We start from the raw sequence: 11,960 nt of genomic DNA, 5'->3' as shown, positions 1-11,960 counted from the left end.
TGAAATAATCGATTTGGATTCGAAGTTGGATGAGTAATAGTGCATCCTGATCAGACTATAATTGGGTGCTACTTGCTCTATCGAATCCAACTAAATGGATTCAAATTTAGTCAGATGTCTAACCCAAAATCCAACCCACAGGGATCATACATAAGCATGGTGCCCATCCATGCCGCCGATGTGGACCATCGAGAAGTGGTGGCGGCTTTTCATCTATTACCTTTTTTGTGGGAGTGTTCCTTCTCAAACATTATGTGCCACCCGAAGCCACAATGCACTAGCGTAACCGGCCACTTCTTCCTTAAACAATTTAGGCTAATTCGATGGGACACGAACTTCATTTTTTTATTCGTAATGCCATCCGATCCTTTGGCTTTTTTTTTTGTTTTTTATTTATAATCAGGAGAAACTGTACCCGTGACCTGGCCGCACTGACTCAGCCTGGCATGGCATACATACATTCGTCTTTCCGTCTGCGTAAAACTTTGCCCTGAGAAGAGACGCCAATGGGAATAGAACCTTAATCACCGGTTAAGTGGCCAAGCCCCCCAGCCCCACCCCACTACGCCAACTCCCCTTGGTGCGGACCATCCGATCCTTGGTGCCAACATACGACGGGTACCTCAATTTTAATAAATAGGATCATCCGATCTTTGGGGTTAGGTCGACCAGTGACTGCTAGCGGCTTAATTTTTTATCTTTTCATATGGTTTGTTAGGGCATCCTTGGTACCCTTACAAATTTTGCTACCAATTCCCATTCCGAATTTTTTTATTACAAGTCTTTCTTCCACATGAAAATGAGAAGTACATCACGCAATGTGTCGTCCTTTAACTAAGAAAAGAGGGAAAAAAAATTTTGACTACATCATTTTGCCAAACATTCGTGATGGAGTTGGAGTCCCACAGTTTGCCCAAAAGTTTAGACGGGACAAACCTTTATATCCTCCAACACTAGTCATTTTATAATTTTTTTCTCGACATCGTCCCTTGTGAATAAATCTAATAATAAGAATTTGGGTAAGATTAATTAGGAAACTTAGATATATAATTAAGTACTTGCAGAAAGATTTTAGAGAAAGGACAAGAAACAAAGAAGACGTTTCAGAATTATAGATGGGATTTATTTGTCGCCATTAAGCCAAGTGTCAACATGTCATGGTCTCAAAACTTGGAAAAGCGAAATAAAATTAATCCACCCAGCTTACGCCATCGAACGGGGCATCATCTCTCATCAGATTCAACGTAAAAGGGTCTGACGGCCAGCATACGTCCACGATTCTTTATTCTAGCCTTACATGCATCTCCTGCTCATCACCCATAAAAAGGGAGTGAAGAAGAAAGGCAGCTCGGCTCATCCCTGCAATTGGAAGGAGAGGAGAGGACAAAAGCAATGAGGATCATCTCCAGTATGACCATGAATTCTGGAGGCCACCTTCATCTGAACGAGCCTCTTCTGCAAGAGCAGAACCATCAAGGGGCACCTCCTTCGATGGTGGTGCGTTCGAGCAGTGGGCTGGAGAGCATCCTCGAAGACGATGGCACGCCGTGGTTCCGTCGGATGCGATCTGCCACTTGGGTGGAGCTGCGCCTCCTCCATAACCTGGCAGCCCCAGCCGTGATCGTCTACATGCTGAACTATGTCATGTCTATGGCTACCCAGATCTTCTCGGGCCACCTCGGAAATCTTGAGCTCGCTGCTGCCTCCCTCGGCAACACCGGTATCCAAGTTTTCACCTATGGTCTCATGGTAAGCCATCTCTCTCTCTCTCTCTCTCCTTGTAGCCCGCGGTCACGACTGCTATGAAAAGCAAACTGTATGTTCATTTCTTGCATGGCAAGAATATATAAGATGGTGGATCGTTTGCACCACAGCCTAAGGCAAGGCGGTACGCACTCCCTGTGGATATGGATAGTCTAGCTAACAGATTAATTAAATCACTGGGCATCTTTTTTCTTCTTCGGCCTGATTTCCTTTCTATTCTGGTTTGAAAAAAAAGAAAGAAAAATAAGGAACACCTGTTTACCCATACAGGAAGATCTCATCCTGTTTCGTGATTAGCTTGGTTTGACTCGATCAAGAATCAGGGCATAAGTGACAGGTTGGTTCAGGCTCGCCCGATTCAGCGGGTGTCACAATTAGGCAAGCTGGATTATGCATCATCAACGACTGACAGAGTGATAGCTCGCTTTGAATAAGCCAGCGCGTTCACATCCAGTGGTCTGCATGATTTGTCTTCCTCTCATAAGAACTCCCTCTAACTTTAAACATACCCTTCTTTTGTGTGGATAGATTTTATGTAACTTTACTTGCAGAAAAAAGTTATAGTTATGTCCATGAACCAATCGAGTCATAACGGTGACTCCTGGTTAACCCTCCGGTGTGGGTGCTCTCTCTCTCTCTCTCTCTTAGAAATGCACCCACATGAGTCATCAAAACTACACTAAAATGAGCTCTGATCGGATCCAAGCTTAGAGCAACATGTCCATCGGTAAAGTAATTGGCGACACTGTTTGCGCATCGTTACCACGTCCCTTTTTTTATTTTAAATTATTCTTAAAAATGATGAAAGATTTCAAAATCTGTATAGTTTCTGGTTTTTGCCAGCGTCAGTCACCACAATTTGGTTGGATCCACAATTTCTGACTAGCTGGCATCGTAAAGGCATAGGGAAAAGGTAAAAACGAAGACCACGTCTATCTCAGTCCATCGACTACCGTTAGAAAAACAAAAGCAAAATTAACAACAAATTAAGCAGTTCGTTCGATAATTCTTGCATTGTTTTCTTTTTTGGGTAAATGGAACTGGTGGTGAGTACTCAACTGATCATATTGAATTTGGCGGGTGCAGCTTGGGATGGGAAGCGCGGTGGAGACGCTGTGCGGTCAGGCATATGGGGCCAGGAAGTACGAGATGCTGGGCATATACCTGCAGAGGTCCGCCATCCTGCTGACGTTAACGGGCATCCCTCTGACCGTCATCTACGTCTTCTCCAAGCAGATCCTGCTCTTCCTTGGAGAATCCAAGGCGATCGCCTCCGCAGCGTCGGTCTTCGTGATGGGACTCATCCCGCAGATCTTCGCGTACGCCATCAACTTCCCCATCCAGAAGTTCCTGCAGGCGCAGAGCATCGTGACCCCGAGCGCCCTCATCTCGGCGGGCACCCTGGTGCTGCACCTCCTCCTCAGCTGGCTCGCCGTCTACAAGATCGGGTTGGGCCTGGTTGGCGCGTCGCTCGTGCTCAGCTTCTCCTGGTGGATCGTCGTCATCGCCCAGTTCGTCTACATTGTCAACAGCCCCAAGTGCAAGCAGACGTGGAATGGATTCACGATCGAGGCCTTCTCGGGCCTCTGCGGCTTCCTCAGGCTGTCCACCGCCTCCGCGGTAATGCTCTGCCTCGAGACCTGGTACTTCCAAATACTCGTCTTGCTCGCCGGCCTCTTGAAGAACGCCGAGATCGAGCTCGACTCGCTCTCCATCTGGTACGCGCATGCACTCGTGCCCTCTCTCTCCTTCGTCCTCCCCCCATATCTAGCTAGCCAATCGGTCGCTTTTGTCCTTTTTTTCTTTTTCTTCCTTTCTTTTCTACTGCATTGATGCATGTGAAGACGAGCTAGGCTTTGGCTCTGGTCTTGTCTTTGGGATTGATTCCTTCCGACTCTTTGGGTTGGGTGGGACACACTTTAGTTTGCCGCAGCCTTCCATTTTCTGTTGAGCCCACCAGCTGACAGGCTGTACCCCAGAGATGGAAGGCTCTCAGATGCAGCGGCACACTCATGATCCCACCTTTGGGACATGGACCTATCAATCATCAAATGCCAACCGAAGGTCTATGTACTGGATTATTTGTTTACTTTTTTAACCTTTTATTCACAGCTCGATTCGATTCGTGTCCTAACCTAATTGGTTGGCTCAATTGTTGCAGTATGACCATTTCTGGGTGGGTTTTCATGATTTCCGTGGGATTCAACGCTGCTGCAAGGTTTGGTTTCTCTTCTTTTGCTTTCCTTTTACTTTTTTTTCCTTCCCTTCACTTTTACCAAAGAAAGCGAAGGTTGGATATTGTCCGATGTCCAACTCTAATTTGTTTATTCAGGTCCGGTAGCTCGTCATAAAAAAGAGACTAATAATCATATCCGGACTTGATATTAAGTGTTGCATCCAATTCCCAATCCGACTAAAATCTGTACTGGAATCCGTGTAAATGTCAGATTTTAAACTAATCCGGCCGGTTTGATCAGAATTCAGTTTTGGTTGATCCCATCGGACTCCGAATCCGAATCGGAACACGTAGTAAAATCCAACCGGAGTCTGGTCAGATGACGATGGGAATTAAAAAAATTGGCCCTTGACAGAAAAGTATAGATAACTCATCGTTACTTCATGAAGGGCTGTCGAATGTGTATGGCAAGCGCCTTCGGTGTTACTGTGCTAAACCGCAAAGCGGAACGAATGATTGAAGACATGGACGGTGGTGACTTCAAAGCACCAAAATTTGTGTTTTGTCAAAACCACCCCACGATCTGTCTTCGTAGTTGTGTGGAGGGCTTTAAACTTTACAGTTGAAAAACTTAAGACGGGATCAGGTCAGAGTGTGCTCTGCTCTGACGGTATTCGTCTTAGCACTTCTAGATGCCGTTGATCCTTGCCGCGAGTGGCATCCTAAACCTGCACGAATGAGATGAGCCCTACTCTTTTATCTTTTATTTTTTATTTTTTATGTCCTTAGTATTTCAGATGGACGGCATCCGAATGGTTTAAAATGAACATGAACGGCTCACAATGAGCTTGTTCACTGTTTTTCATGGGTGTCGTTCACTGTTTTAAGTAGACCAACTTTTTTTTTTATCGGGTCTCACAAATCGGCCCAAACCAGATCCAGTTTCATTCGGATCTAGGTTAATTTGGTTTTAGTATGTTTAAACATTGTGAACCTGTACTCGTTAACGGGCTTAGGTAAAAAAATGAACCAATTCCAAATAGGTTCAGGTCTTAATTTGATTCATGTTCGTGTTGGGTCTAGATATAACTAAGATTGTAGACTTGTATGAATTAACTAATTCAAGTACAGATTGGGTCAAGTATAAATCAGTGGGTTTGTTTTAGTACAAGTAGGTTCTATTAAGATTTTTAACTTTTTAGAGTTAGAAAAGTTGTTCCTGGATTAATAATAATTTATTTATTTATTAATAACAATTATATTCAAAATTCTCATGATTGATATGCATTATTTTTGAGTTAGGATCGGTTTGGACATCAGGTCCAAGACGGGTTGAGTTTAATAGAACCGTTTGAGTCGGGTATGAAATGGGTTAGGGTACATATTTAGCTTGGTTTGGGTCGATTTAGGTATAAATTACATAGAACTGTTAGGGTTGGGTGCTGAGTATAATCGGTTTTGGGTTTATATTTGTCATACTCAAAACCGATCCATATATATTTTAAACAGCTGTAGATTTAGACTCCACCCAGATCCATGGTTATGAGTCTTATCAAAATCAGGTTGGTTCGCGTACTCCCATATATATATATATATAGCTAGTTTCATGTTTTCTTAAAGGGAGCATTTGTTTCCATTGTGAGAAAGAAATAACAAAATCATGTAAAACAGTTTTAAGAAAAATTAAACTGCATTGTTTTATGTTGACTGAAAAAAGCAAAAGGTTAGTGAGTCCTGAATGCAGAAAAGTACACTCCACTTTATAAGGTTAAAACTAGTGTTCCATTCTAAAGAAGAAAGAAAAGTCGAAAAACTATTCATGCATTCACCAAAAAATTGCTCACCACAAAGAAACGCGAGAGAAAAACTTTTTTCCAAGGGAGGAGGTATGATCTCACTTTAACGTGAAAAGATGAAGTTGTTTCTTTTCTACCATTTCTCTGTAAAAAATGGTGTGTTTGTTTCCCCATGAGAAACTGAGCTATTTTCGATCATATCAATGCAATGTTGTCAGTATCGGGCTGAATCCGTATCGGCAGAAAATCAAGTCAAAAAAAAAAAAAAAATCGAAAATAGTTTTTTTAATATTAATTAAAAAAATTTACACGTCTTGTCCGGGTTAAAAGTTGATTGATTCAGATCGATTGTATCGCCCGATCCAGATGAATACTGACAACATCGGTTCAAAGTGACTCATTTTCTCTCCAAGCTTCCCTTTTGAATGGTAATCTGATCTTTAATCTGCTTGCTGCATTTCGACGCAGCGTGAGAGTGAGCAACGAATTGGGCGCTGGCAATCCCAAATCGGCGGCCTTCTCCGTGGTGATTGTAACCGTTGTCTCCTTCATCGTTTCGGTCATTGCTGCTGCCATAGTCATGGCCCTCCGCAACGTCATCAGTTACGTATTCACAGAAGGTGAAACCGTGGCGAACGCTGTATCAGATCTTTGTCCACTGTTGGGCCTCACCCTCATCCTTAACGGCATTCAGCCCGTACTGTCAGGTTTGCAGCTCTCAGCCTTTAATTAATTTCTCATTGTTTATTGCATCTCCCTTCATGTAACCCCCCTTAAAAGCCAAAGCCAAAGCCAAAGAAACAACAGTTTTCAGAATGTCACCTCTAATTTGGGTATAATTCAAAAATTCCCCAAAAGCTTTGAACGTTTTAAAAAAGACGTCAAAGTTTTGTTTGTCTAGATTGCCCTCCAACGGTTATGCACTTGGTTTAGTTTCATGATGGGGGCGGAGAACACATATAAAATACGTTGGGCTCTTTCCAAAAAGGGGGCAGACACACACGAGAAAGATGTAGGAAAAGTGATAGAAAATGAAAAATTAGTACATATTTTTGACCCTTCAAAACTAGAGATTTTTAGGCTGAGAGAGTTTTTCTAAAAAGTATAATTTTTTATAACAAACATTCTGCATGGGGGTAGGTGGAGGAATATTTTCTACTAAGAAAAAAATTATTTTTACATTCCCCTACCACCCACTACTGCTATCACCACCACCACCACCACCACCCTCCATGTTTCTCTTATTTTCTCACTCTGTTTTTCTCATGCTAAAAACTTTCTTTTAGAGAACATCTCATATAAAAAAAAAAAACTCTCACAGGCAAAACTTTCTCTTCCAAACGTGCCCTAAAGGAGGGGGACAAGCATACGGGGTTGGGATCCAAGGCTCGTGTATGTGACACAGGCGAATAGCATGACAACTTTCTGAGGTGGGCCTGCATCCTATTGCTGTGGAGCCCATAGAATGCTCTCATGTGATTGGGTTGTGTTACATAGATGGGCAGCTAAGCCATCCTTGTATCTCCACTCTAGGCATACGTGGTATCCAGTGGTTGGGGCCAAACACATACAATGTGTTCGGCCCTGATCACTGGATCTGTTCACCAAGGGGCTCCATGTTCCATGCTCGTGTCAAACTCACTCCTTGATGAGAGCAAACAACTCATGGTCCTTGTGTACATTGTGGACGGTGATAGGATTCCAAATCAATTTTCTAAAAGTGATCTGGCCGCTCATTTGATCTTCTCTCCTCCTTGATTGCTCACACGCACTTTCAAACTTGAGCATCTGTCTTCTCAAATAGACAAACATAGGTTCATTTGTAACGGTGCAAGCCATCACAATTATTTTCATATATATCACATATATTTTCAGCATCACCAATAACCTGTTTCGTTCGGACAAGGACAGTTTAAATCCAGTTGTATGCTTTGGTGTGATTTTCATCTCCAAGTAACACAAAAGCTTAATTGCTACAGTGATTTGCTTTGTAACTTTTGGTTTTATTCTGACCCCTTTGGCATGAATATATGCAGGCGTAGCTGTTGGTTGCGGGTGGCAAGCATTTGTGGCTTATGTAAACGTTGGATGCTACTACGTTGTGGGCATTCCCTTGGGCGTACTGCTAGGCTTTAAATTTGGGCTGGGCGCTAAGGTGGGTTCATGATTATTTGAATGCATCCGTTGCTGTTTGGTCGAATGGTCCTTTTAAAATCAGTTTTTCCATAATACCTCTATTATAAGGAAAACCCAAAACCATACTTGCCATTTTTCAAAATCATCACTCACCTCACTTTTTGCCAACCATGGCAAAAAACCAAATGTTGTAATTAAGAACCCTGAACTAATTAATCAATTTTCAAATCGATTCAGGGAATCGAGCAATCCAGGGCTGAGTCGTTTCGAATCGGCCAACTTTTGATCACAGAAAGATACATATATGTCAAAAAATTTATTGAAAACTATTAAAAAAACTATTTTTTTACCATTTTTAAGATTTATTTGAAAATTAACCGGTTCAGGTCAGTTTCATATCAGTTTTCTGTCCGATACGATATGAGTCGACCGAAACAATCGATACTGACAACATTGGGTAATTAGAGAAAGGCGGAGCAGACATGGACTTGAACATGGCATCTCACCCTCGTGACAAATCCCCTAAAAGTAATTGGGTGAGTTGTCCGCTCCGCCTATGTCCTTAGTGCTACTCTTTTTACAGTTCCAAGCAGTGGATCACTACATACAGGCTTGGTCGAGCGAAGGTCAACAAAACATTTGGCGGGTTTCATCGACGAGCGGCTATCTTGCTGTCCCAAACTCCATGGATGTGCAGTTATCAATCTATGAGAGAGAGAGAGAGCCGAATCAAAGATATCAACATTATGACAGGTTCAACAGACGTTGAAACCGGCAAACAAAACACACAGGACCCAGACCGACAAAGAACACATAAGCCAAAAAAGAGCAACTATGAGAGAGAGAGAGAGAGATATCCTGACTTTTGGTTGTTTTGGTAACTTACAGGGTATATGGTCTGGTATGCTCGGAGGCACCGTGTTGCAGACCCTCATTCTAATCTGGGTTACTTACCGGACGGATTGGAATAAAGAGGTAAAACTTGGCTTTGTCTCTTCTTATGGTATAACCACAAATTACTTCCTTAAAAAATATATATATATATATACAATCAGAAATTACGTGAAACTAAATTTGGATGGCCACCCAGCACAACAAAAGGTCCCACTGGTACCATGTGGCATAAAATTAAAACAACCTAAACACTTCAAGAAAGCACAGTTAAAAGTATTGTTCTTAAGCAGAAAATTTGATTTTCTCATCAAGTTTTAGTGCCATATGAGCCATTGAATGTTTCTCTCTCCAAAGCACATCTAAACATCGAAAATACCTCATCATCTAAAGCATGTTCTTTGATGACGAGGAACCCTCGCGCCAGCCCCCTGCGAGGTAAACACCAGGTGGGATCACCGGTAACCAAGCCCTTCGGGAACCCACCAGTTAAAAGCACGCACGCACACACCCTGTGGGAGTCGAACTTGAGATGAACGGGTCAGCACCTTCTCCCCAGGCCCGTTTCCATTTGGGCGACCTGCCAGGCATGTTCTATATTTAATAAATTATATAGAATGCATGTAAGTTCAGATCAAGCAAACACCTACAGTTTTTTAAGCTGTTTAGGATAGCATTTGCTACCCTCGTTGTAAAAATATGCTTTTTTGAGGTTTAAAAATTTAGTACATTGTAGACAGACTGTTGATTTTTCAACCCTTGTAAAATCTGTCATGTTCTTCAGAAAAACACGATTCAAAGGTAAGTTTTTACTAATCTTAACATCTAAAGGGTTAGATATGAAAAAAACATTAAAAGTTAAAGAATGTTACAGCCCAATGGACGTTTTATTGGATTTTTGGTATTTTTTCAAAATTCTAATTGCACATGTGATCTATATGCTTGTTTTTATAAGAATTAGTTCTCGAAGCATTTTATTCTGATGTATGGATAGGTTTTTATAAGTTTTAAAATCAATGGCCTATAATTTTCATAAATTTTTTAGGCTCCAAATACCATTTCTTCTATCCAAAATTCATGATCTAAGTGTCAATTTATATAGTAAATCAAACATGGATATATCTGCTTGGTCAAAATTTTGAAAAAAATACCAAAACATTAATTTCATTGGAATGGTTTGGGAGGGTTTCCATTGAGAAGGTTTTCATTCCCCTATATATATTATTTATATATGAGTAATGTGTTCCTTAGGCCCCCTTTTTTGTTAGGTTTGGTTAGGCTCCTTCAAAAATCATACTTTTATGTATTTTTTCTCACGTCTAACACCGTAGATGTGATCTATATGTTTTGTTTAGTGGTAACCAACTTTTAGATCTTCGGAATCTAATGTATATATAGGTTTTTTTGGTGATCCAAAATCAATGGCTATGAAGGCATCAAATTTTTTTGGCTCAGACAAACATGTTTTTTCATCAAAAAAATATGATCCAAGAGTCAATTCCCACTAAATAGAGCAATATTTCCTAAAATTATAAAATTATGTTTTTTTTGTAATAAAAAAGTGGTTCGAAAGTCAATCCTCACTATTTTCAACATGTTGAATCCATCTATCAGGTCTGATTAAACTAAAATAAATTTTAACAAAAGTAAATTTTAATTTTTTTTTTTAGGTCGAGAAGGCAACGAATCGGCTGAATGCGTGGGATGACAAACCACAATCCCTTACGAAGGAATAAGATGTAACGATGGGATGGACGTGGAGCTGTCATGTTTTTGGCTCTAGTGGACCGTTTCTGATTGAAGGAATAAGAAATAACGATAGGATGGACGTGGAGTTGGCATGTTTTTGGCTCTAGTGGGGCGTTTCTGATTGATGGGTCGGGTAGTCTGAGTTGATGAAGATCCCGTTCGCTACGGTGCACACTTGGAGTTATTATTCTTCAGATGAAACGAACGACGATCTGGCAGGGTGACAACGCTACTGTTAGAGAGCTCTCTCAAACCTATCCTTTATATTGTATTGTTTTTTCTTAAATTTTTTACAAGCTCCACGTGGGAATACTGCTTAAAAGTGGTTTACTTTTTCTTTTCTAATACTACTGAGGTCCGTGGCCACAGATTAGGAGTGTCGTTTGGTTTGGACCCATGTGGAACCAAACCCAAACCTCACTTAAGATGTGGTACCTGGTTCAAACTCGGGTCTAATCAGACCCACTTAAGTGAAACCATACCCGGTTCCTATAAGGATTACATGAACTTGACCCGGATCATACCCAGTAAAATAATATTTTTTACATTGAAAAATTGTGGATCTTAATAGAAACTCAGGCCGGGTCTGGTATGAAATTTCACAAATCATAACCAGCTCCATATATTAATCAGATCCTTCGGGTTCAACCTGGATTCTAGTCGGGCCTTCTTATTTATCACTAAACCCTAACCCTATAGGGTTTGGTCCCGGTCGCATTCAGGTCAAACCCGACCCATTGACACCCCTATCACAGATGCACAAAATACGGGTGTTATTTTCTTAACCCGAGCAGCACACGTCACAATTATAACCAGCACTCTATAGAGAGAGAGAGAGTCACGTCTGAGGCACACCCTGAGAGGCACCTTGGATGGCGTTCATCTTAAAATGAACGACACCCATCAAAACAGTGATAGGCTCATTGTCGGCCGTTCATTTAAAACCATTTTGGTGCTGTTCATCCAAAACACAAACGACATCGGAAAAAAGAGTAGGGTCCCTCCAAGTGATGGACACATCTCATTCATACAGGTTTTGGATCTTGAATCAACGGCATCAAGAAGTGCTCTAACGGAATACTGTCAGATCACACCCTGACCTGATTCCATCTCCTCAAGAAGACTTAGGACAAGCGTACCAGGTTTAGTATTACATCCATTGAGCCGGGTGTGTTTGACATAATAACCCTAGAACTCGAGATCAGTGATCGAGTTGACAATTAGACTCGTTATGGTGAACTTGTCCGATCCGTGTTATCTGGGGCCCTGTTAGTACCAAATCGATGCTTGAACATTGGCATGGCATGTGTGCCGGGTATGGTCTAATTCCTTTCCACTTGAATATCAAGTGAGAACACGAACTAATTACATCAAAGATACAAGAGATTTGGGAACCAATCAGGAAGTTTATCCCTTCCACACCCATCATCCCCAATGAGTTACACATC

The 11,960-nt window shown here is 41.5% G+C and overlaps 1 protein-coding gene across 2 annotated transcripts; it reads left to right on the top strand.

Moving 5' to 3' along the window:
* Positions 1-1,351: 1,351 nt before the first annotated feature.
* Positions 1,352-10,834, top strand: LOC149830747 (protein DETOXIFICATION 40-like). 2 transcript variants are annotated; one of them, XM_090013464.1, is made up of 7 exons: positions 1,352-1,749; positions 2,851-3,482; positions 3,926-3,982; positions 6,205-6,443; positions 7,773-7,891; positions 8,761-8,847; positions 10,434-10,834. In XM_090013464.1, exons 1-7 carry the CDS (start codon positions 1,393-1,395, stop codon positions 10,497-10,499), a joined length of 1,557 nt encoding a protein of 518 aa, XP_089869590.1. In that variant the 5' UTR covers positions 1,352-1,392; the 3' UTR covers positions 10,500-10,834. The 2 variants fall into 2 exon arrangements, with proteins under 2 accessions (XP_089869590.1, XP_089869591.1); XM_090013465.1 differs by lacking the exon at positions 8,761-8,847.
* The last annotated feature ends 1,126 nt before the right edge of the window (positions 10,835-11,960 follow it).

Source organism: Nuphar pumila, chromosome 7 (genome assembly GCF_984573655.1).
Source record: "Nuphar pumila chromosome 7, dmNupPumi1.hap1.1, whole genome shotgun sequence".
Taxonomy (NCBI): Eukaryota; Viridiplantae; Streptophyta; class Magnoliopsida; order Nymphaeales; family Nymphaeaceae; genus Nuphar; species Nuphar pumila.
Note: the sequence above shows the minus strand (reverse complement) of the source record. Positions and strands in the feature narration are given on the sequence as shown.

Bases quoted from the DNA above. Each gene is read 5' to 3' on its own strand.
- LOC149830747 (XM_090013464.1), top strand. From the start codon at position 1,393: ATGAGGATCATCTCCAGTATGACCATGAATTCTGGAGGCCACCTTCAT. The intron at 3,483-3,925 runs GTACGCGCATGC...CAATTGTTGCAG, and splicing joins CTCGACTCGCTCTCCATCTG to TATGACCATTTCTGGGTGGG. The intron at 6,444-7,772 runs GTTTGCAGCTCT...GAATATATGCAG, and splicing joins CATTCAGCCCGTACTGTCAG to GCGTAGCTGTTGGTTGCGGG.